Consider the following 26,463-nt stretch of genomic DNA (forward strand, 5'->3'; position numbering starts at 1 on the left):
GTGAACTTGCAGCATGGGTTGGTACCTGGGAATTCGATGTTGTGGCCATTTTGGAGACATGGATAGAGCAGGGACAGGAATGGTTGTTGCAGGTTCCAGGATTTAGATGTTTCAGGAAGAACAGAGCAGATGGCAAACGAGTGGGAGGTGTGGCATTGTTGGTCAAGGACAGTATTACAGTCGCAGAAAGGATATTTGGGGACTCGTCAACTGAGGTAGTATGGGCTGAGGTTAGAAACAGGAAAGGCGAGGTCACCCTGTTGGGAGTTTTCTATAGGCCTCCGAATAGTTCCAGATATGTAGAGGAAAGGATAGCAAAATGATTCTCGATAGGAGTGAGGGGGACAGGGTAGTTGTCATGGGGCCTTCAACTTTCCAAATATTGACTGGGAACACTATAGTTCGAGTACTATAGATGGGTCAGTTTTTGTCCAGTGTGTACAGGAGGGCTTCCGGACACAGTATGTAGATAGGCCAACAAGGGGCGAAGCCACATTAGATTGAGTACTGGGTAATGAGCTCGGCCAGGTGTTAGATTTGGAAGTAGGTGAGCACTTTGGTGACAGTGATCAATATTCTGTTATGTTTATTTTAGTCATGGAAAGGGATAGGTGTATACCACTGGGTAAGAGTTATAGCTAGGGGAAAGTCAATTATGATGAGATTAGAAGTGTGAGGCTGGATGAACACAGCAGGCCCAGCAGCATCTCAGGAGCACAAAAGCTGATGTTTCGGGCCTAGACCCTTCATCAGAGAGGGGGATAGGGTGGGGGTTCTGGAATAAATAGGGAAAGAGGGGGAGGCGGACCGAAGATGGAGAGAAAAGATAGATGGAGAGGAGGGTATAGGTGGGGAGGGGATAGGTCAGTCCAGGGAAGACGGACAGGTCAAGGAGGTGGGATGAGGTTAGTAGGTAGGAGATGGAGGTGCAGCTTGGGGTGGGAGGAAGGGATGGGTGAGAGGAAGAACAGGTTAGGGACGCAGAGACAGGGTGGACTGGTTTTGGGATGCAGTGGTGGGAGGGGAAGAGCTGGGCTGGTTTTGGGATGCGGTGGGGGAAGGGGAGATTTTGAAGCTGGTGAAGTCCACATTGCTACCATTGGGATGCAGGCTTCCCAAGCGGAATATGAGTTGCTGTTCCTGCAAACTTCGGATGGCATCATTGTGGCACTGCAGGAGGCCCATGATGGACATGTCATCTAAAGAAGGTTGCAGAACAGCAACTCATATTCCGCTTGGGAACCCTGCAGCCCAATGGTATCAATGTGGACTTCACCAGCTTCAAAATCTCCCCTTCCCCCACCGCATCCCAAAACCAGCCCAGTTCGTCCCCTCCCCCCACTGCACCCCACAACCAGCCCAGCTCTTCCCCTCCATCCACTGCATTCCAAAACCAGTCCAACCTGTCCCTGCCTCCCTAACCTGTTCTTCCTCTCACCCAACCCTTCCTCCTACCCCAAGCCGCACCTCCATCTCCTACCGACTAACCTCATCCCACCTCCTTGACCTGTCCCCGTCTTCCCTGGACTGACCTATCCCCTCCCCACCTATACCCTCCTCTCCACCTATCTTCTTTTCTCTCCATCTTCGGTCCGCCTCCCCCTCTCTCCCTATTTATTCCGGAACCCCCACCCCATCCCCCTCTCTGAAGAAGGGTCTAGGCCCGAAACGTCAGCTTTTGTGCTCCTGAGATGCTGCTGGGCCCGCTGTGTTCATCCAGCCTCACATTTCATTATCTTGGATTCTCCAGCATCTGCAGTTCCCATTATCACTCATATGATGAGATTAGGCAAGATTTAGGGAGCATAGGATGGGGAAGGAAACTGCAGGGGATGGGCACATTAGAAATGTGGAGCCTATTCAAGGAAAAGCTCCTGTGTGTCCTAGATAAATATGTACCTGTCAGGCAGGGAGGAAGCTGTAGAGCGCGGGAGCCGTGGTTTACGAAGGAAGTGGAATCTCTGGTCAAGAGGAAGAGGCCGCTTATGTTAGGATAGGATGTGAAGGCTCAGTTAGGGCGCTTGAGGGCTACAAGGTAGCCAGGAAAGACCTAAAGAGAGAGAGCTCAGAAGAGCCAGGAGGAGACATATAGCACACAGAACATTACAGCACAGTACAGGCCCTTTGGCCCTCGATGTTGTGCCGACCGGTCATACCGATCTCAAGCCCATCTAACCTAAACTATTCCATGTACGTCCATATGCTTGTCCAATGACGACTTAAATGTACCTAAAGTTGGCGAATCTAGTACCGTTGCAGGCAAAGCGTTCCATTCCCTTACTACTCTCTGAGAAAAGAAACTACCTCTGACATCTGTCCTATATCTTTCATCCCTCAATTTAAAGCTATGCCCCCTCATGCTCGCCGTCACCATCCTAAGAAAAAGGCTCTCCCTATCCACCCTATCTAACCCTCTGATTATTTTATATGTTTCAATTAAGTCACTTCTCAACCACCTTCTCTCTAATGAAAACAGTAAAAAGAGAAGTTGTTGGCGTATAGGATCGGGGTAAACCCTAAGGCTTTCTATAGATATATAAGGAATAAAAGAATGACAAGAGTAAGATTAGGTCCAATCAAGGATAATAGTGGGAAGTTGTGTGTGGAGTCAGAGGAGATAGGGGAAACACTAAATGAATATTTTTCGATAGTATTCACTCTAGAAAACGACAATGTTGTCTAGAAGAATACTGAGATACAGGGTACTAGACTAGGTGGGATTGAGGTTCACAAGGAAGAGGTCTTAGAAATCCTACAGAGGATGAAGATAGATAAGTCCCCTGGGCCAGATGGGATTTATCCTAGGATCCTCTGGGAAGCCAGAGAGGAGATTGCCGAGCCTTTGGCATTGATCTTTAGCTCGTCATTGTCTATAGGAATAGTGCCAGATGACTGGAGGATAGCAAATGTGGTTCCCCGGTTCAAGAAGGGGATTAGAGACAACCCTGGTAATTATAGACCAGTGAGCCTTACCTCAGTTGTTGGTAAAGTGTTGGAAAAGGTTATAAGAGATAGGATTTATAATCATATAGAAAAGAATAATTTGATTAGGGATAGTCAACACGGTTTTGTGAAGGGTAGGTCATGCCTCACAAACCTTACTGAGTTCTTTGAGAAGGTGACCAAACAGGTAGATGAGAGTAAACCGGTTGATGTGTTGTATATGGTTTTCAGCAAGGCGTTCGATAAGGTTCCCCACAATAGGCTATTGTACAAAATGCGGAGGAATGGGATTGTGGGAGATACAGCAGTTTGGATTGGAAATTGGTTTGCTGAAAGAAGACAGAGGGTGGTAGTTGAAGGGAGATGTTCATCCTGGAGACCAGTTACTCGTGCTGTACCGCAAGGGTCGGTGTTGGGTCCGCTGCTGTTTGTCATTTTTATAAATGACCTGGATGAGGGCATAGAAGGATGGGTTAGTAAATTTGCAGACGACACTCAGGTCGGTGGAGTTGTGGATAGTGACGAAGGATGTTGTAGGTTGCAGAGAGACATAGATAAGCTGCAGAGCTGGGCTGAGAGGTGGCAAATGGAGTTTAATGCAGACAAGTGTGAGGTGATGCACTTTGGTAGGAGTAACCGGAAGGCAACATACTGGGCTAATGGTAGGATTCTTGGTAGTGTAGATGCGCAGAGAGATCTCAGTGTCCATGTACACGGATCCTTGAAAGTTGCCACTCAGGTTGACAGGGCTGTTAAGAAGGCGTACAGTGTTTTAGCTTTTATTAATAGAGGGATCGAGTTCCGGAACCAAGAGGTTATGGTGAAGCTGTACAAAACTCTGGTGTGGCCACACTTTGAGAATTGCGTACAGTTCTGGTCACCGCATTATAAGGAGGATGTGGAAACTTTGGAAAGGGTGCAGAGAAGATTTATTAGGACATTGCCCTGAGCTTCTTAATAATCTGCTCAAGATTCAATTGAGGTATCCCAGTATCTCTTGAACCTACTTATCAAATGGTTCCTCAACATTTGATAGCAAGAACTCAGTGAAAGATTCCAGATGAACAGAAAGTAAATGTCATAAGAATCAGTATCAATTCTCGTTTGAAAGATATGCAACCTGAAGCTGCTCAGTCTCTACACGTCTCTTTTTCTTCCAAGAGCATTCTTTGGAATCCAAAGACTAACCATACAATGACATGCTCTTAGAAAAGTGACAATGTAGACAATTCATTTTCTCATGGGCTCAATGCAATTAAATACAAGACAAATTAGTTCAGTTTCCTCTACACACTGAAGCTATTAAGGGGTTTATCACAAAACAATTCAAAATACTTAATCACTGACATACTAATCTCTGATGGATTTTGGTACCTTGTGGTGATTCACTGCTGCCGAACATTCTTCCTGAAACTTTGCCTGATCCACTTTGCTGCAGTGTGCTCAGATTCTCCTCATCTTCTTGCTCACTCCTGTGGAAATACCTGTCCATTACATTTGTTAGGGAACAAGCTGGTACCATCATTGCCTTAGTTTTAAAAGGCCGTCTCCCAAGTATCCAAGACAAAAGATCATCCTGTATACTTCATAACAGTATGCTCAGCAGACATGCGCCAGGAGGAGCGCTAGGGTTATTCAAAGATGTGTTTTAAAAAGAAGGAAATTGAAGTGTTTCAGGAGAGATAAAAGTAAAAAACTATGGATGACAGAAACCTGAAACAAAAGCAGAAAGTGCCGGAGAAACACAGCAGGTCTGGCAGTGTCTGTGGACTGAACAGTTCTGATACAGAGACACTGGGTTTTGAGAAGATTTGTAGCTCAGGTTGAGGTTCTGGATGTGAGTTTGCTCGCTGAGCTGGAAGGTTAGTTTTCAGACGTTTCGTCACCATTCTAGGTAACATCATCAGTGAGCCTCCGACGAAGCCTTCGTCGGAGGCTCACTGATGATGTTACCTAGAATGGTGACGAAACGTCTGAAAACTAACCTCCCAACTCAGCGAGCAAACTCACATCCAGAGACACTGGGCTTGAAACTCTAACTTTTATTTTTCTCTTTACAGATGCTTCTGCTGGAAGTTCCAGATTGTGGACTCTGGATAATTGAAAGGATAACCACCAGCAACGGGATGAAGACAGGAAGGGAGGCACAAGAGACCAGAACTGGAGGAATTTGTTCTGGAGGTAAGGGAAAGTAGATTCAAAAATAGCAAAGAAACAGACAGTGATTCTTCAGATAAGAAACAGTTTGAGTCTGCTTTGACTGGCAACATCTATTTAATTCCAAAGATTTGCTTTTGCACAATTGCAGAATTACAAAGTCACAAAACTGTTCCAGGTTACTCTGTACAGAACTCAGTCAATGGAGCAAGTCTCATTCTGGAATGCAAGAAGGCAACTGGCCTTTGTTACCAAGACATTAACAAAGCTTTGGCTCCAAACTGAGATATACCTGGCTCCACACATTCTCCCTGTCCTCAGCAGCAGCTAGGCAATAGCTGTACATGCCTATTGTGCTAACACATTTACCAAATTTTACAACTGACCTTTGAAAAGTTAGCAAGACTGAATTACTTACTCCGTAACTGCTGGCTCAGGGATCACATGGTGGCTTGGAGGTTTAATTGATCCTGATGTCTGTGTGATTAAATACTGCCACCTGTAAATTCAACAGGCAAAGATCACTCAGCAAACAGCATTTTAAAATTCCACTTTAAACTTTGAACTTAAATAATATTGACCTTAACCAAACCAAACCAACCAGGGCAGAAATGGCTAGCACGAGGGGTCATAGTTTTAAACTGGTTGGAGGAAAGTATAGAAGGGATGTCAGAGGCGGGTTCTTTACACAGAGTTGTGAGAGCATGGAATGCGTTGCCAGCAGCAGTTGTGGAAGCAAGGTCATTGGGGTTATTTAAGAGACTGCTGGACATGCATATGGTCACAGAAATTTGAGGGTGCATACATGAGGATCAATGGTCGGCACAACATTGTGGGCTGAAGGGCCTGTTTTGTGCTGTACTGTTCTATGTTCTATAATATTGACGCTTCATGTTTTTTTTTAGTATTGAAGTAGTTATCCACTTCTCTATTAGATGCTGCAGTGCATTCTGTCCCGACAGTTTATAACATATGGAAACTTCGGACTATTTATACACTCACCTAAAGTCCTTCTTGCAAAAGTTAGAAAAAGTGTTTACAGCAAAAGGGATTTACTTCCCCACTTTCAATCAAAACTAAATTCTATCAAACAAGATCATTATTTGCAGAGGCCCCTGTATGTACCACTAAGTTTTACACACAAATTTAAAAATTAGGTGCAGAATTAGGCCATCAGTCCCTCAAGTGTGTTCCACCATCTATGGCTGATCAGTTTGTTTAGAATTGAACATTCCCAACAATCGCAATAATGGTGGATTCTTCTGTCCAATACGCATCTAACCATCTTGCTCTTAATAATACTCAATGAGCTCACCTCCACTGCCTTTGGAGGCAGAGTGCTACAAAGACATACAACCGTCTGAGTAAAAGGATTTCTCCCTAAGCCCTGTCTGGATTTTTAGTTTTGTCTGGATTGATCCACAAAAGGAAACTCTCTTTCCAGGTCCACTTTGTCAAGACTATTCAGGATCTCGTACAGTTCAACCAAGTCACTCGTCACAATTTCAAAATCCAGTGGAAATAACCCCAGTCTGTCCAACCTTTCCTCATAAGCCAACCTGCTCATTTCTAGTGTCAATCTAGTAAATCTCTTATGAACCAGCTCCATTGCATTTACATCCTTCCTTAAGTATGGAAATCAAAACTACACGTAGTTTTTGAGTTGTGGTCTCACAGTCCAAGATCGCAGGCTGGAGTTGTTTCTACTGGATTTTACATGATGTGCACTGGGGTGGACAAGGTCAGAAATCACATGACACCAGGTTGTAGTCCAACAGGTTTATTTGAAATCACAAGCTTTCTGAGCATTGCCTTTCATCAGGTGAAGTGAAGGAATGTGCACACGCATAGAATTTATAGGCAGAGAGATCAAAAGATCATAGAAATGGTGTGAGTGGAGTGTCGACAGGCTAAGTAACAAGTTTCTGCAGGGATGACCTATGGGGCCTATTAACTGAGGCAGCAAAATAATTACAAAAAATTAAAAATAAGACAGTGCTGGAGACAAACCAAATGGCTGGAATAGCATCAGAGATAATGGGAACTGCAGATGCTGGAGATTCCAAGATAATAAAATGTGAGGCTGGATGAACACAGCAGGCCAAGCAGCATCTCAGGAGCACAAAAGCTGACGTTTCGGGCCTAGACCCTTCATCAGAGAGGGGGATGGGGGGAGGAGGGAACTGGAATAAATAGGGAGAGAGGGGGAGGCGGACCGAAGATGGAGAGTAAAGAAGATAGGTGGAGAGGGTGTAGGTGGGGAGGTAGGGAGGGGATAGGTCAGTCCAGGGAAGACGGACAGGTCAAGGAGGTGGGATGAGGTTAGTAGGTAGCTGGGGGTGCGGCTTGGGGTGGGAGGAAGGGATGGGTGAGAGGAAGAACCGGTTAGGGAGGCAGAGACAGGTTGGACTGGTTTTGGGATGCAGTGGGTGGGGGGGGAAGAGCTGGGCTGGTTGTGTGGTGCAGTGGGGGGAGGGGATGAACTGGGCTGGTTTAGGGATGCAGTGGGGGAAGGGGAGATTTTGAAACTGGTGAAGTCCACATTGATACCATATGGCTGCAGGGTTCCCAGGCGGAATATGAGTTGCTGTTCCTGCAACCTTCGGGTGGCATCATTGTGGCAGTGCAGGAGGCCCATGATGGACATGTCATCAAGAGAAGGGGAGGGGGAGTGGAAATGGTTTGCGACTGGGAGGTGCAGTTGTTTGTTGCGAACTGAGCGGAGGTGTTCTGCAAAGCGGTCCCCAAGCCTCCGCTTGGTTTCCCCAATGTAGAGGAAGCCACACCGGGTACAGTGGATGCAGTATACCACATTGGCAGATGTGCAGGTGAACCTCTGCTTAATGTGGAATGTCATCTTGGGGCCTGGGATGGGGGTGAGGGAGGAGGTGTGGGGACAAGTGTAGCATTTCCTGCGGTTGCAGGGGAAGGTGCCGGGTGTGGTGGGGTTGGAGGGCAGTGTGGAGCGAACAAGGGAGTCACGGAGAGAGTGGTCTCTCCGGAAAGCAGACAGGGGTGGGGATGGAAAAATGTCTTGGGTGGTGGGGTCGGATTGTAAATGGCGGAAGTGTCGGAGGATAATGCGTTGTATCCGGAGGTTGGTAGGGTGGTGTGTGAGAACGAGGGGGATCCTCTTGGGGCGGTTGTGGCGGGGGCGGGGTGTGAGGGATGTGTCGCGGGAAATGCGGGAGACGCGGTCAAGGGCGTTCTCAATCACCGTGGGGGGGAAGTTGCGGTCCTTAAAGAACTTGGACATCTGGGATGTGCGGGAGTGGAATGTCTTATCGTGGGAGCAGATGCGGCGGAGGCGGAGGAATTGGGAATAGGGGCTGGAATAGCATGCTAGGTATAAGAGTCGCATTCCGAGGGTCATCCCTTCACTTTCTATTCAACTGTTGACACTTTAGTCACACTGTCAGACACTTTTGATCACCTGCAGAAACTTTTTAAGGCTGTCGACACCCCACTCACACCATTTGTACTATCTTTCAATCTTACTGCCTATAAAGACTATATTTCCCTTCACTCTACCTGATGGAGGAACAATACTGCAAAAGCTCGTGATTTCAAATAAACCTGTTGGACTATAACCTGGTGTCATGTGATAGGTGTTCTTGGATTTTGGAACAGCGAGGGGTGACCTGATTGAAGTAAAGATTCTGAGTGGCCCTGTATAACTGATAGAACATTACAGCACAGTACAGGCCCTTCGGCCCTCAATGCATCCTCACTTTTATATTCAATTTCTCTCCTAATCAAGGGTACCATCTCATTAGCCTTCTTGATTACGCACGGTACCACAGTACTCATTTTTTAATGACTTGTGCACCAGAACACCTAGATCCTCTGCACCTCAGAATTCCACAGTTATTCTCTGTTTATGAAATATAGGTCAGGAATACTTTACCCAAAAATCTCAAGACCGACGGCTTTTTGGATAAAGGATATTTTGGAGTTCTCAAACACACCTTACCCACCTATATATTTTACTAGCCATCTCACAACCAAAACCAAAATACTAATTTAAATCTCCAATCTGTTGTACCCTGATCTACTGTGGAATGGGTTCATATTACCTTTATCAAAAACCCAATGGTACCTGTAAACTTTTTTTCATTATCTTTGCATCTATTATTCTTTGTCTCCATTTATTGCTACATTTACCACTTCTCTGTTTGGGCCCTTCAGAAAAAAAAAGCTCTGTTTAGTTTTATGTGTTTTCAGCTTTTGACTGTCTATACAAATGATAGACAACCTGAACTCTGCTATGTTTTTCTTTATCCTGCCAAATCAAAACTTCACATTTTCTTACATTACACTCCATCTGCCAGGTTTTTGCATACTCAATTACCCTAATTTTCAAAATACAAGGTTTTGGGTTCAAATTCCAGAGTCTGAACACAAAATACAGGCAGGGAGAAAAGTAGAACTGGGAAATGCTGAAAAAAGGTTTACCCTTCAGCGGAGGGATGAACAAGAGCTTCGCTTGTAGATTTACAACTTTAGTGTGGCATGGTGGCTTAATAGTTAGCCCTGCTGCCTCTCAGTGCCAGAGATCCAGGTTCTATTCCAGTCTCAGGTGACTACCTGTGTAGAGTTTGCCCATTCTCTGTGTCTGCATAGGTTTCTACTGGGTGCTCCTGTTTCCTCCCTACAGTCCAAAGTTGTGTAGGTTAGGTAGATTGGCCACGGGAAATATGGGGTTAAGGGGATAACGTAGGAGTCTGGGTCTGGGCAGGATTGGTGCAGACTCAATGAACCAAATGGCCTCTTTTTGCAGTGTATGAATTCTATGATTCTACACAACGCCAATACTTCCCCTGCTGCCCCCACCCCCTCCACTTGTATACATGGCAAATTTTGTTTCAAGCAGCACATACCAATCACCAAAAATTATGTATACAAAATACTACATGGTTACTGTATTATCACCAGCTTTGCAACATCAGAGTAGACAGCTGAGGGTGCAAGAGAAAAGGCTCTCCACTGCTATGTTTGATTTAGAGCAAAGTTGCAGTATTAAGGGTTTTAAGCTGCAAATAACGTGACAGTGATGTGCACACCTCCTGCAATTCATTAGTGTATGTTTTTTTCCATTATTCACTTACAGGATGTGGGCATCACTGGCCAGGCAGTATTTATTGCCCATCTCTAATTGCCTGGAGGGCAGGTAAGAGTCCACCACATTGCTGTGTGTCTGGAGTCACATGCAGGCCGGACCAGGTAAGGAGGGCAGTTGCCCTCCCTAAAAGACATTAGTGAACCAATGGGTCTTTCCCAACAATCAGCAATGGATTTATGATCATCATTAGACTTTTAATTCCAAATTATTATCGAATTCAAGTTCCACCATCTGCCACAATGGGATTCAAACCTGGGTCCCCAGAACATTATCTAGGTCTCTGGATTAACAGTCCAATGATAATACCACTAGACCATCACCTCCCCTTTTATATTGACTATGTGGACCTCTTAACCAACTGGAGTATTTGATCAACTAGCACATGCTTGTTCCCAAAGGAGCTGATTAAAAAACTGTTTGCTATACCGCAAACAAGGACCCCAACACTGAACCCTGCAGAACCCAACTTGACTTAGCTTTCCAGTCACAAAAAAACAGCCGTTTTCCACTACCACCTGTTTCCTGCCACGTAGCCAATTCTGGATCAATTAACCAAATTTCCTTGGATTCCATGGGCTCTTACCTGTGTTATTAGTCTCCCAAGTGCGACCTTATTAAAAGCCTTGCCGAAGTTCAATTAGACTAGTCAACTGTCAAAAAACTTTAGACTGCATCAAAAGCATTGCCTCATCCACACATCTGGTTACCTCTGAGAAATTCAATCTAGTTGGTTAGCCATAGCCTCCCCTTAACAAAACAATGCTGGCTTTTCTTGATTAATCCCTGCCTCTCCAAGTGCAGGTTAAATCTGCTCCTCAGAATTGCTTCAAACTGACCTACTTGTAATGTACTTACTTATCCCCTGCTCCCTTCTTAAATAACGGTACCATACTGGCTGTCCTCCAGTCCTCTGGCACCTCTCCTGTGGCTACAGGGGATTTGAAAATTATTGCCAGTGCCCCTGCTTTTTCCATCCTTGTCTCACTCAACAACCTGGGAAACATTTCATCCAGCCCAGGAGATTTAGACTTAGAACTTCCTCTCAGTATATGCTAACTTGTTTAAGTATATCACAGTCCTTCTCCTGTATTTCTACACCCACAGTGTCCCACTCACTAGTGAACTGAGAACTTTGCTGACTCCATGCACAAATTATTACTGTGACCCTTAACAACCCCTACTCTTTACCCCTAATGTACGTGTAAAATACTTGGGACTTTCTTTTATTTTACCTGCCGTTATTCTTTCAAGCCCCTTTTTTTGTTCTCAATTTCCTTTTAAAGTTTCTCCTCGCCCATCTATATTCCTCAGGGGCTTCTGTTGTTGAGAGCCCTCTGTGTTTGCCATAAGCGTCCCTTTTCCCCTATGTCTAACCCTGTACATCCCTTGAAATACACGACTCTCAGAATTTGTTGGTGCCACCTTTTTGTCTTTATTGGAACACGTTGTCCCCTTACGCTGCCTATTTCCTTCTTGAATGTGTCCCACTGTTCTGACACACATTTGCCTAAAAGTATCTGCTCACAGCCCATTCTGACCAAATCACAACTGATCTTACTAAAACCGGCCATTGCTGAATTGAGAACTTTGAATTCTTATGCCCTGAGTACTCCGATTTCAAGGAGCAGGTGGATAATGTTTTGGCATCAACTGCTCCCTGTGGCAGTAAATTCCAGATTCCCTACTCTGGGCGAAGAAATTTTTCATCTCAACCCTAAATGTTTACCACATATCCTTAGACTGTCACCTTTGACTCTGGACTCCCTAGTCATTGGGAACAACCTTCTTGCATCTACACTATCTAGCCTGCTGTTAAATTTAATAGATTTCAGCGAGGCCTCTCATTCTTCTAAATTCCAGAGAACAGAGCAGAATCAAAATTGATTCAACATCTCTTCTTATACCAGTCCTCTCACCCCAGTAATCTACCTGGTAAACCTTTCCTGCACTCCCTCAATAACAAGAACATCCTTCCTTGGATGAGAAATTCAAAACTGCACACAATACTCCAGGTGTGGTCTCAACAAGGCCCTGTTTAATTACAGCAAGACATCCTTTTCCTATATTTAAATCTTCTCACGTTGAAAGCCAACATATTATTTGCCTTGTCCTTGACATGTCCATCATGGGCCTCCTGCCGTGCCAAAATGATGCCACCCGAAGGTTGCAGGAACAGCAACTCATATTCCGCCTGGGAACCCTGCAGCCTAATGGTATCAATGTGGACTTCACCAGTTTCAAAATCTCCCCTTCCCCAACTGCATCCCTAAACCAGCCCAGTTCGTCCCCTCCCCCCACTGCACCACACAACCAGCCCAGCTCTTCCCCTCCACCCACTGCATCCCAAAACCAGTCCAACCTGTCTCTGCCTCCCTAACCTGTTCTTCCTCTCACCCATCCCTTCCTCCCACCCCAAGCAGCACCCCCATCTACCTACTAACCTCATCCCACCTCCTTGACCTGTCCGTCTTCCCTGGACTGACCTATCCCCTCCCTACCTCCCCACCTATACTCTCTCCACCTATCTTCTTTACTCTCCATCTTCGGTCCGCCTCCCCCTCTCTCCCTATTTATTCCAGAACCCTCACCCCATTCCCCTCTGATGAAGGGTCTAGGCCCGAAACGTCAGCTTTTGTGCTCCTAAGATGCTGCTTGGCCTGCTGTGTTCATCCAGCTTCACACTTTATTATCTTGGATTCTCCAGCATCTGCAGTTCCTATTATCTCTGATATTATTTGCCTTCTTTGCCATCTGCTGCACCTGCATGCTTAAATGATTGGTGTACAAGGACACCCAGGTCCCATTGCACATTCCTCCCTCTCAGCTTATAACCATTCAGATAATTGCCTTCCGGTTTTTTTCTCCTGAAGTAGATAACCTCACACTTATCCACATTATACTCCAGCCAGTTTTCCATCCATCGACATTACTTCGCAATTCCACACATTTTATGTTTTGACATTAATCCTTTGGATGGCTTCATTGAAAGCCTTCTAAAAAGCCACAACAGACACCAAGCCAATCAGGCGATAGATTCCTATTTTTGCATCCCCCATTTCTTGAATACAGGGTTCGTTACAGTCAATAGAACCTTTCCAGAATCTAAGACCTTATGACAAAATCGACCTGTCAGGAGCCTTTTCAGCCAGCAGCTCCATTAGTTCGCTTAATGCCATTTCCCTCATGATTGTAATTGTATTGCATTCCTGTACACTAGTCTCTCTTCAATCTTCTAATTTACAGATATTACTGCCATTTTTCTGTACCCACAATAGTGAAGACACATCAAAATATTTGTTCACTTCATCCATTACCTTATTAACTAGTATCAACTTCCATTCTCAATCTTCAGAGGGCCAACACTCATTTTACTTAGCTTTTTTCTTTTTTTAAATATCGGTAGAAATCCTTGCTAATCACTTTTACAGTTCTAGCTAGTTATCTTTCATACTAATATCTTTCTCTTGATTAACATTTTGATCATTCACAGCCTTTATACTTTGACAAATCATCTAATTCGATCATCTTTGCACAACTATGTGCTTCTTCCTGAAGTCCAACGCTTGCCATAATTTGTTTAGATAACCATGAATGGTGCGTTCTTCCTTTCAAATTTTTATTGTTGGTATTTAGAGTATTCTGAAATATTCCCCCAAATGTCTGCTACTGTATCTCTATTGATGTATTCCTTGATAGTATCCAGTATTAGTATTCCAGTTCATATCAGCTAGCTCAGTTTTCATGCTAATATAGTTCCCCTAATTTAGATTAAATTACTAGCCTTAAAGTCAATTTTCTCCCTTTTAAACTGGATGCAAAATGCAATCACATTGTGGCTGTTGTTACTGTTGTCCTTGTCTTAACTCTGATGTAATTAACTAATCCTGTCTCACCACACAATACCAAGTTTAATATAACTTGCTCTCATGTTGATTCCAAAATGTGCTGTTTTAAGAAACTCTCTTGAATGCACTCCATAAATTCCAAACTATTACTGCCAAACTGAATTACCCAGTCTATGCGTAGGTTAAAGTGATTCATGATTATTGGCCATCCCTTTACCACAAGCATCTGATACTTATTCTTGTATGTCACATCCCACATTGTGGGTACTGTTCAGGGGCCTGTAGACCACTCCCAGTTCTGACTTGTTTCCCCTAATATTCTTCATTATCAGCTAAACTAATACCACATCCTGACCTCCTGAACAATGGTATAATAGTTAGAGATGAAAAATACTATTCTCTTGATTAACAATGTCATCTCTCCCCCTCACTTCCAAGTTTTCTTCAATGTCATAGATCCCACAAACTTCAGGACCTAATTTTTAACATCATGAAGAGATAATAAGAACTGCTGATGCCGAAGTCAGAGATAACACAGTGGAACTGGAGGAACATACCTCCTAATGTTGTATCATCTGCAAATTTACTTATCATGCGTTGTACATTCACATCCAAATCATTCCCCAAATAACTTGTAGTGGGAGAGAGGAGGAACAGTGTTCGTAGTCCATGTAGATGCCAATGACATAGGCAGAACTAGGAATGTTGATGCTTCGGGTTGGTTCTGAAGAAGAGTCCCAAACTGAAATGTCAACTTTAACATCGTGAAGCTATGCCTCCATGATAGCTATGACATCATATTTATTTAGTGTGTTACCAACTCATTTACTTTGTTACGCTATGCACACTCAAATATACACCTTTTAGTTTTGTCTTTTATGTTATCTTTGCAACTTCTAGTCTTGGCTGTTGGTTTATGCCTAGGTTTTTTTGTCTCTGCTCCTTCCTGCCATTCTTTGACCCTTATTTCCCATATTAATTATCCTCTCTTAGTTTATCTCTACACTTTGATTTATCTCATCTTTCCACATTTGATCCCTTATCCCGAATATTTAGTTTAAAATACTTTCTAATTCCCTCAATTTCTGAACAGAATAACATTGGCTCCAGCAATGGTTCAGGTATCGACCGTCCCAATGGTACCGTCTCCACTTGTTCCAGGGCTAGTGCAAATGGCCGACAAATAGGTACCCACTTCTTCCACATCATCTACACCACACCATTCCACACCAGTGGGCGGCACGGTGGCTCAGTGGTTAGCAGTGCAGCCTCACAGCACCAGGGACCTGGGTTTGATTCCAGCCTCGGGCGACTGTCTGTGGAGTTTGCACATTCTCCCAGTGTCTGCGTGGGTTTCCTCCGGGTGCTCCAGTTTCCTCCCACAGTCCAAAGATGTGCAGGTTAGATGGATTGGCCATGCTAAATTGCCCGTAGTGTTCAGGGGTGTGTGGGTTATAGGGGGATGGGTCTGGGTGGGATGCTTCAAGGGGCGGTGTGGACTTGTTGGGCTGAAGGCCCTGTTTCCACACTGTAGGGAACCTAATCTATGAGCCACATATTAATATCCCTAAATTTATGCACCCTACACCAATTTACATGGCTTAATTCATAATCCAGAGAGGTTCTACTTTTCAACTAAATGCCTAGTTCACAATACTGTATAAGCAGAATATTTTTCCTAGTTCTGCCTATGTCATTGGTATCTACAGGGACTACGAACACTGTTCCTCCTCTCTCCCACTACAAGTTATTTGTTATTTACATGAATGATTTGGATGTGAATGTACAATGCATGATTAGTAAATTTGCAAATGATACAAAATTTGGAGGTATCGTGGATAGCGAGGAAAGTTATCAAAAATTACACATGGGGAAGTGGGGCTGAAGATTGGCAAATGCAATTCAATACAGAAAAGCATAAGGTGTTACTTTTTGGAAAGTCAATCCAAGGTGGGACTTACACTAAATTATAAGGTCCTGGGGAGAGTTGTGGATCAGAGGGACCTAGGAGTACAAGTACATAGTTCACTGAAAGCAGCAGAGAAGGTGGTGAAAAAGGCATGTAGCATGCTGGCCTTCATTGGCCGAGGCACTGAGTTTGGGGGTTGGGACGTTATGCTACTGTTGTATAAGTCATTGGTGAGCACGCATTTGGAGTATTGTAGATAACAAAGTGTGGGGCTGGGTGAACACAGCAGGCCAAGCAGCATCTCAGGAGCACAAAAGCTGACGTTTCGGGCCTGAAGAAGGGTCTAGGCCCGAAACGTCAGCTTTTGTGCTCCTGAGATGCTGCTGTGTTCATCCAGATTCACACTTTGTTATCTTGGATTCTCCAGCATCTGCAGTTCCCATTATCTCTGATCACACTTGGACTATTGTATACAGTTTTGGTCAGCCTGTTATAGGAAAGACATAGTTAAACTGGAATGTGTGCAAAAAAGATTTATGAGGATGTTGCTAGGATGAGTAGGCCTGAGTTATAGGGAGAAGTCGGCCAGGATAGGACTTTATTCCTTGGAACGTAGGAGAGTGAGAGGTGACCTTACTGAGGTGCATAAAATCACGTGGGGCATAGACAAGATGAAGGCATATAGACTTTTATTCCCAGGGATGGGGAATTGAAAACTAGAGGGTATAGGTTTAAGGTGAGAGGGGAAAGATTTAAGAAGGACCTGAAGGCCAACTTCTTCACACAGGCTGTGGTGCATATATGGAGTGTGCTGCCAGAGAAAATGGTTGAGGTAGGTACAATAGCAACATTTAAAAAACATTTGGATAGGTACATGGATGGGAAGGGTTTAAGAGGGATTATAGACCAAATATAGGCAATTGAAACTAGCGAAGTGGGCACCACAGTCAGCATGGACCAGTTATGGCTGAAAGGCCTGTTTCCATGTCGTATTACTCTATGACTCTAATTTACTCCCCAGTCTTGAGGAGATCTCCCAAATCTTGGCATTAGGTAGGCAACACAGCCTTTTCTCATTTCACAAGACCAAGATCCAAAGTGGACTGTTCCCTAGAGGTTTACAAACAAAGAACAAAGAAAACAAAGAACAAAGAAAACAAAGAAAATTACAGCACAGGAACAGGCCCTTCGGCCCTCCTTCCTTATGTCAACTTGACCTAGAGTAAGCAAACATCTATCCCTAACCTCAACATCTGTCATGTCCCTCTCCTTGGTGAATACCGATGCAAAGTACTCGTTAAGAATGTCACCCATTTTCTCTGACTCAGCACATAACTTTCTTTCTTTGTCCTTAAGTGGGCCAATCCTTTCTCTAGTTACCCTCTTGCTCTTTACACGTGAATAAAAGGCTTTGGGATTTTCCTTAAGCATGTTTGCCAGCAATACCTCATGTCCTCTCTTAGCCGTCTTAATGCCTCGTTTCAGATTCGCTCTACATTCCAGATATTCTTGCAAAACTTCGTCTGTCTTCAGTCGCCTAGACCTCATGTATGCTTCCTTTTTCCTCGTGGCTAGTATCACAATTTCACCTGTCATCCATGGTTCCTTAATCTTGCCACTACTATTCCTCATTTTCACAGGAACATGTCTCTCCTGCTCGCTAATCAACCTCTCCTTAAACGCCTCCTACATATCAAATGTGGATTTGCAACACAGACCCAGAAAACTGGGATCATTAAAATGTCATGAACAAGTACAGGAACTCATCAAAAAGGCTAACGATGACTAGAAACCCCTAACATTCCCACTGATTGGGAGTCCAGAACTATGGATCATAGGCTAAACATTACAGCCAGAACTTTCAGGAGTGAGAGTTGCAAGGACACTGACATGTGAAGGACACCACAAGTTTAAAATACACTGTGACAAGTGGGAATGATGCTGGATTGATGGCTAATTTTAACCTGAGTTGACAGATTTCTGTTAACAAAAAGGATATGGAATAAAGACAGCAGTGTGGAGATATGTCACAGGTCAGCCGTAATCTGAGCAATGAACAGGTTCAAGGCTAATGGGTTTAGTATCGTACCTGCCTGAGGACTAACTGAAGCATTATAGCCTAGTTAAAATTTCTTGCCTTCTCCCTGTGTCCATTTATACTCCAAGTTAGAGCACTACTCCAATTACCATCTTATAAAAGTCCGTTTTGGTAAAGTACATCGTTTTCTCTTGTATAATTCTTACATCTTCTCTTTCCAGCAATAACTAAATAATTTTCACGTAGTTATTGATTTGCTGATCAGAAAATAAAAAATCTTCATGTTGCCTATGATCATCTTTCTACATTTTAATGGTATCAATTAGATTTCCATTAATAACATATTCCAGTTTTAAAAAAGTCATTTACACGCTAATCACTCTTTTTTTTTAAAACATTCTGCAGAATATCTGCTTTGCTTTTCAGTACTCTAATGGGCCTTCCAAAATAGGATTCTCAGGGCCTCGTACAAGACTCAAAGCAAAAGAGGATTCTGTACAAAATCCACATCGCTTACTTGCTTTTATATTCAGGATACTAATCCCAGCATTTTGTTTGGTCTGTTCCATATGATTCTTGAGAACTCACTGTTCAGGAAATTGCACTTGAATTCTTTCCCAATAGGTAAAATGCCATTTTTGTACCTTTTAAAGATTCACTGACATGACAGGAACATCACCAACTGACCCAGTCTTTACTGCCTGTCCTTAGCTGCCTTTGAGAAGGTGGTGGTGAGCCTACTTCTTGAACCACTACAGTCCGCATAATGCAGGAAGAGCCACAATACTCTTACGGAGGGAATTCCAGGATCCTGACCCATCAACTCTGAAGAAACACTGATATACATCCAGGTCAGGATGGTGAGTGGTTTGGACAGAAACTAGTAGATGGTGGTGTTCCCATGTATCTGCTACCCTTGTCCTTCTAGAAGGTAGTGGTCATGAGTTTGGAAGGTGCTGTCTTAGGAAGCATGAACATCAGCGCTTCATATAGATAGTACACACTGCTTCTACTGAGCGTCAGTGGTAGAGGGACTGAATGTTTGTGGATATGATGCCAACTAAATGGATTGCTTTGTCCTGGATAGTGTCAAGCTTCTTGAGCATTGTTGAAACTGCACCCATCCAGGGAAATGGGGTGTATTCCGTTGTACTTCGGACTGTGTCTTGTAAATAATGGACAGGGAGTCAGGAGGGGAGCTGTATGCTGGCAGATTCCTAGCCTCTTACTTTCCCTTTTAACTACAGCATTGATATGGATAGTTCACAGTTCAGTGTCTGGTCAATGGTAACCCCTAGAGTTTTGATAGTGGGGAATTTAGTGATGATGGCACCATTGCACGTCAAGGGGTGATGATTCAATTCCATCTTCATGGAAATACTCATTGCCTTGCACTTGCATGGTACAAATGCTACTTGCATTTGAACGTGGACTGCTTCTGTACAAGTACCTATTTTTAACAGTCCTTTAAGATTACAAAAAATGTTAAATCCAAAAATCTGAAGTTTGCAACTGTGCTACATTCTTACGTTTTTCGTTCAGACACTGTCTGGGCAACCAGTTCATAGATCTGGGCACCATCAGTTGATGTTGAGATGACAAAGAAAGCCTTGTTATCTGTAACAGACAACAGAAAATGGTCAGTGAACAAGTAACAAATAAACATTTCTCAGCTTGCCCTTTCCAATTCCTGTTACCTGAATGCGAAGATCATGCTGACAAAAAAAAGGGAGAAGTCACGGGTTCTTGATGGTGGCTATCGAAACAGAAGGTCACTCAGCCCCTTAATCTGTTGCATATTCAATTAAATTTAAAGGATGTGTTTCTGTTAAATCTACTACAGCTTTGACTGTGGACTGAAATATTCAAAAATCAAAGACTATTGAAGGATTTCTGCACTTTCTAAAAGCAAGTAATCTGATAAACATTGCAAGTACTCGTTCAACCAGTCATGAAAGCCTAGATACAGATAAGCAGGAGCCAGGGGACTATATACAAATAAACATTTGGCTGACAACAAGTAGTCATTGGTCCATAGACCAACGACCAGTTACAAATGACAAAAGCCTCCTGCCTGCCAACAATGTGTGGCTGGCTCCTAGGTAGCTGAACAGCTTGGGAATGTAAATTCTTGGGTGAAGCAATTTCACCTCCTGAAGGACAGGCGCTGACTCTTCTCTGCAATAAAAACCACCTTAAGCTTGAAGAAAGACAGTTTTTACTTTTCCCCTTAGCAAGCTATGAATCTTAACCAGTAAGCCAGAGAATTCAGTGGCATGAACCAGCCAGCCGGCATCTTCTACAAGCAAATGGAAGTATCTAGAGAAGGTGAATAAAGGTACAGCGGACCCTGACAAGACAAAGGGACCATTTCCATGAACCCTGTGAACAGGGAGCACTGAACTGATCTCCCTGCTTTTCTCTCTTCCCTTCGCAACCATGTGATTTTCTTTTTCCTGCCTGTGTATGTACATACATACATTTGTATGCATGTGTGTAGTAGTTAAAACTTAACCAGCCATTAATTCATCAATGGTTCATAACTGTTTATCGATTTATTTACAATAAATTGCAATTCTTAAGTACAGAAAAGTGGTCTTTGTTTTCTGTCAACCCCTGTCTGAAAGACAGATAAATTGATGAATTCTGCAATTTTTTTCCAATCTTGGTTACTTTTGTCATGACTCCAAGATTAGCAGAGCTTGATTTGCAGTGCACTATACCACTGGAGCGTAACATAGATAACAGCTGATCTCTAATTTAACTCCATTACCTGTCCTTTGTTCCATAATCTCACGCAAGCAAAACAAAGTTTCATCAATCTCAGTTCTGAAACTTCCAGGTGACCTGAAAGCTTTGGCAGCTTCCTTTAGGGACAGTGTACCAATTTTCACTCTCCTTTATGTGAGAATGCTTCCTGACATCACACTTGAACTATCTGGCTAAATTCTTCCCCAGACCAGAAAAAAAAGATTCTTTTTATCTGTCTGATCAAATCCTTTAATCATATTAAACACCTTAAATACATCAATCTTCTAAACATGAGAGAATATAAACCTAGGCTACGCAATTTAGCCTTATAAACTAGTTCTTCAATTTGGAAAAGTATTGGGATTACATTGTTTCAACAACAGCACACAAGTTAACTAAGATGTCACCTGGCAAATGCTGAGGAATTCATTACAATGATCAATGTATACCTTAAATAGAAGCATACCAAGGATATTCCTAATTAGTCAGAAGTTCACTCCAAGTGCATCTCTCTAACCCCCAGCATTAATTTCTTTCTATCCAATAGTATCAGCGTGTTGACCTGGACAGGTGAATGGGCTGACCTGTTGCGACTTCCCGCACAAGCACAGCAGACAGCTTGATGATGGGGCTGAAGATGTGTTTAGTATCTGCGTTGGCAGCAAGGTTCTTACTGTGACATTTCAACACCAGTCGCTCATCCTGCTTCTGGGACAGAACCAGGATATCTTCCAACAGCAGCGTGTAGAGATCTGGAAATAATGGAAGGGTTGAACATCAATGATAATGGTGTAATTCTCAATGTCAACATTGTCCTCCTTTGAGAAGATTATAAACTTTCAGAACCATGCAGCAAAATATATATCCAAACTCAATTTGTCAAATTCTAGTTCTAAATGCAACTTCAGAATGAAAATACATACACAGCCCTTTGCACATCTAAGCACTTACGTAATAAACCAATATTTCTGTTGACTGGTGCTTCAAACAGACACGGAGATCAGGAGAGATAATGGGAACTGCAGATGCTGAAAATGTGAGGCTGGATGAACCTGAGATGCTGCTTGGCCTGCTGTGTTCATCCAGCCTCACATTTTATTATCACGGAGATCAGGAGCTCTGTTCTGACACTTCAGAATCAGGGTGAAGGCACTGACACCCAGTCACCTTAGCCCCTACTGGTTACAATGTCCTTTTCCACTAGGTAATAGAACCAATAAAGTTCAAAAGAAATAGGGGTAGATTATGCCATTCAGCTCTTAGGAGAGTGGGAAAATACATGGCAGATTTCACCGTGGGAAAGTGTGAGGTCGTGCACTTTGGTAAGAAGAATCAAAGCATGGACTATTTTCTAAATAGAGAGAAAATTCAGAAGTCTGATGGGCAAAGAGACTTGGGAGTTCTAGTCCAGAATTCTCTCAAACTAAACTTGCAGGTTGAGTCAGTAATTAGGAACACAAATACAACTTTGGCATTTATTTTGAGAGGACTAGAATAGAAAAGCAGTGATGTACCTCTGAGGCTCTAGCCAGGCCACATTTAGAGTACTGCGTGCAGTTTTGGGCCCCATATCTCAGGAAAGATGTACTGGCCCTAGGGCAGGTTCAGAGGAGATTCACGAAAATGGTCCCAGGTATTGAAAGCTTAACATATGAGGAACATTTGAGGACTCTGGGGTCTATTTTCATTGGAGTTTAGAAGGATGAAGGGGGATCTATTTGAAACTTACAGAATACTGAATGACCTGGACAGAGTGGCTGTTGGGAAGATGTTTCCATTGGTGGGAGAGACTAGGGCCTGAGGCCACAGCCTTAGAGTAAAGGGAAGACCTCTTTGAACAGATATAAGGAGAAATGTCTTTAGCCAGAGAGTGGTGAATCTTTGGAATTCACTGCCACAGAAAGGTGTGGAGGCCAGATCATTGAGCACATTTAAGACAGCAATAGATAGGTTCTTGATTGTCAAAGGGATCAAGGGTAATGGGGAAAAAGTGGGAGAATGGCATTGAGAAACTTATCAGTCATGATTGATTGAATGGTGGAGCAGACTCAATGGCCTGAATGGCCTAATTTCTGCTCCTATGTCTTATGGTCTTATCAAGTATGGTCCACCATTCAATCATGCTCTTCATCCCTATTTTCCTGCCTTCGCCCCATTATCGCCCCTTCAACCCATTACCAATTAAAAATCTGTCTAACTCCTCCTCAAATTTCCTCACTGTCCCAGCATCCACTGCACTTCGGGGTAGCAAATTCTACAGGTTCACCACTCTTTGGAAGTAGTAGTTTCTTCTCAACTGTTTTAAATTTGCTACCCTTTATCCTAAGGCTATGATCTCATCCTAGAATACTCCACAAAAGGAAACATCTGCTCCACGTCTATTTTATCTATACCCTTCATCCTCTTAAATACCTCAATTTGATCTCCTCTCGTTCTTCTAAATTTCAGAGAATATTGGCCTATCTGTTCTATCTCTGTTCATCTCTGGGATCAATCTAGTGAACCTCTTCTGATCTGCCTCCAATGCCACTACCTCCTTCCTCAAATAAGGGGACCAAAACTGTATACAATACTCCAGGACACACTGCAGGCACAACAGGCTGAATAGCCTTATTCTATGCCATTATAATTCTATGATGCTGTGATTCTCATATGCTCAATGCAGCATGGTACAACAAGCCTAGAGGCTGATCAGCTGTTCATACCAAGGCTCAGTTATGTTCCTCAGTGAAATCAGGGGAGTTCTTATCCTGAAATACCCGAGACACAGGAACATGAACCTTTGCTTATTTAGTATCTTAGAGATAACCGACAGTCAGAGGCAGGAGAATACAACTGAGCCAGGCACCTCAGCTCAAATTATCAGGAAGAAGAATTGTTAAGGGTACATTAGAGGTAAAAAAAAACGTAGAGCTTCCTTAATGGTAGTTATACTGTTGAACTGAGCATTAAACAAGGAATAATAGCAAAGGCAATGTAGAAATCATGGGGAAATTAATCTCTATATATGGACTGGAGGCTGAGCTTGCAGTATATGTTTGTGACAGTGTCTTGGAGAAATCTGTTATAGAATCAACTCAGGGCAAAACTCTTTAGGTTTACGGTTGAGTGATGAGGTTAATGATTGCTTAGTAGTATCATAATCAAAGGCCCCCTGTGGATTAGGTGGTCATAATTTATCTGAATTCCATCTCATGTTTGAGAGCAACAGGTTAGCACCCAAATCAAAAATCTTAAATTTAAGCAATGCCAAAGTTATAGGTATGAAAGAACAGTTAGCAAATACAATAAAAATGAAATAGTAAACAGGAGAAATATGTAAATAAATTATTTAAACATGCAATAAAAATGTTTCATTAAAAACAAAAAAGGTGGTGAGAAAAATCACTCTGTGGTCCACTACTGTATGGAAGAACAGTATTTGAGCAAATACTCTTTTTCAGATGTTCAAATAATAGAAAGCCTGAAGATTTAGGAGTTTTAGAAACCACAAAAGGGGGATCAAAAAATGAATGTAAAAGAAAAGAGTGAAAGGGGTGTGACTGAGCCAGGAATACAACAGAAACTGGAAGAACTTTCGCAAGAGTATAAAAAGGAAATTAGCTGAATTAATCTTGCTTCTTTAGAGACAGAGATGAGGGGCCATGAGGAAATGGCATAGTATGTAACACAAGTGCTGTGTGCCTTCTTTTATAGAAGACAAGTTATATAGCAGAAATGAATTTAAGTAATTAAAATCTGCAGAAAAAAATTGGCGAAAGTTAAGGAACTAAAATCTCCAGGCCATAATGACTTAAATCCTGGGTTTCAAAAGAAAAAGAAATAGTTGCAGAAATAGTGACACACAAGGTCTGATTTTTAAAAATTCCCTAGATTCAAAGACAGTCCCAAGAGATTGGAGGCAGCAAAGTGCCTCATTACTCAAGGAGGAGAGAGAGAGATAACAGGAAACTACTGGTCAGTTGGCTTGAATCAATCATCAAGAATATGTTGAAATCACTTATTAGCAAATCTAAACAGTGCCCTTCAAAAAAAACACATTGTGTAATCAGACCATATCAGCAAAGTTTTACAGAAAGAAGACCATGTTTGAAAATTTTGATAGTATTTTTTCAGGACTGTACCAAGATGTGGACAAAGTAAATGACAAAAAAAACTGTCTCCTTTGGTGGAATGATTATGAAACAGTGAGCATGACAGCAACGCAAGGAAAAACTTCTTCAAGCAATGAGTGGTTACAATCTGAATGCTCTATCTGACAGTGTGGTGAAGACAGGCTTGATCAAGGTATTTAGGGGGGCAATTAGGTTATTATCTAAAAAGGAAGCATGTGTAGGGCTATGAAGACCAGCACTGAGAAAAGAGTGAAGAAGTTGGGATTGTTTTCTGAGGGGGCTGGAGAGAGTAGGCAGGGAGAAACAATTCCAGCCTGTAGAAGGATCAAGAACAAGAGGCTTCAGATTTCAAAAGAAGCAAAGGAGGAAGAGAAACTCTTTTCACACAACAAGCAGTTGGGTCTGGAATGCAACACTTGAAAGTGCTTGGGGGCAGCTTCAGATGAAGCATTTAAGAGGACACTTGTTGGTGATTGAAATGAAACAATGGGCAGAGGTACGGAGAGATTACAGTAGAATAGCACCAAGTCAAGATGCTCATGTGAAGTGCTGGTGCAGACACAATGGGCTAAATGGCCTCCTTTTGTGCTGAAAAATTCTCTGATTCCATTTTCATATTGTAATGTTGCTTTTACTCACCAATTGTCTTGTCTTTATTTACTCGCCAGGTTAGAGGCCCTTCATGAATCATGTTCCGCTTTGTAAGGTCCAGATTCTTAAGCAAAAGAAGTAATTACAAGTAATTACACTAAATGCGAAGAGCATCTTCATTTGGTCATCAGACATTTTGCAACAGGTTCATGGCCTGCACAGATTCACCGCATTACCTTCAATTATTGAGGAAGGTTTTTTTTTCGCCAGTCACTCACCCGAAATTCCTCAATCAGTGGGTAATCTGACTGCTTGAGGCTGGACAAGTCCAGGCGACGCTGGTAATCTTCCAATCGCTGACAGAAAGAAATAAGCTATTAACTTCTACAAAGTAATGCTGACAGAAATTAACAATCACAAAATAACTCCTCTCCTACTCTTCTTCCCAGCCCAGACCTAAAAGCAACATAATTTCAAATTTGAATGACAGCTAATTATTCTTTGGCAAACAAGACAGTGCCTCACAAATCTCAGGCTCCTACTCAATTCCTTCTGTCCTCAGCATCATGTAACTGGTTCAGAGCTGAGCAATCACACAAAGATCATTGGGTGTTATTAATAATTCAGGCCGACAATAACCAGCCAAGAATGGTTGACGGTGGAGGCAGGGAAAGCAAATAATTCAACTAGAAGCAAACTAAACATTAGTGACTGTATTAGAGACCTCTGGAAGCTGCCACTGGTAGAACAGTTCATGCCATTTTTGACTATGAAATTATTCTCATTTAGAAGGTTGGAGCCAGTCTCATAAAGCCATGTGCTAAGATCGATAGCGCAATCACAATTCAAGTGAAGCCAGCAAGTGAGCAGGGTATTGCTACGAAGTTGTGTAGCATACTTGTGAGTTAGAAGGCAGGAATTTAGAATTTGTTTGTAAACATGACTGGGGTGGGGGGTGCAGGCAGGGAAGAGTGCATAGTCCCTTTAAGAGG

At 42.9% G+C, this 26,463-nt stretch overlaps 1 protein-coding gene across 3 annotated transcripts in view; it reads right to left on the reverse strand.

The window, feature by feature from the left end:
• Positions 1-26,463, reverse strand: part of LOC125466853 (rho guanine nucleotide exchange factor 12-like) — a 129,878-nt gene that overhangs the window by 10,312 nt on the left and 93,103 nt on the right. For all 3 annotated transcript variants that reach the window (XM_059638913.1, XM_059638912.1, XM_059638911.1), the window contains 6 exons: positions 25,750-25,827; positions 25,520-25,595; positions 21,350-21,517; positions 19,544-19,631; positions 5,519-5,599; positions 4,318-4,415 (listed from right to left, as the gene is read on the reverse strand). In XM_059638913.1, the coding sequence (XP_059494896.1) occupies positions 4,318-4,415; positions 5,519-5,599; positions 19,544-19,631; positions 21,350-21,517; positions 25,520-25,595; positions 25,750-25,827 (589 nt within the window). The remainder of the gene's footprint in view (positions 1-4,317; positions 4,416-5,518; positions 5,600-19,543; positions 19,632-21,349; positions 21,518-25,519; positions 25,596-25,749; positions 25,828-26,463) is intronic.

Source organism: Stegostoma tigrinum, chromosome 32 (genome assembly GCF_030684315.1).
Source record: "Stegostoma tigrinum isolate sSteTig4 chromosome 32, sSteTig4.hap1, whole genome shotgun sequence".
NCBI classification, from domain to species: domain Eukaryota; kingdom Metazoa; phylum Chordata; class Chondrichthyes; order Orectolobiformes; family Stegostomatidae; genus Stegostoma; species Stegostoma tigrinum.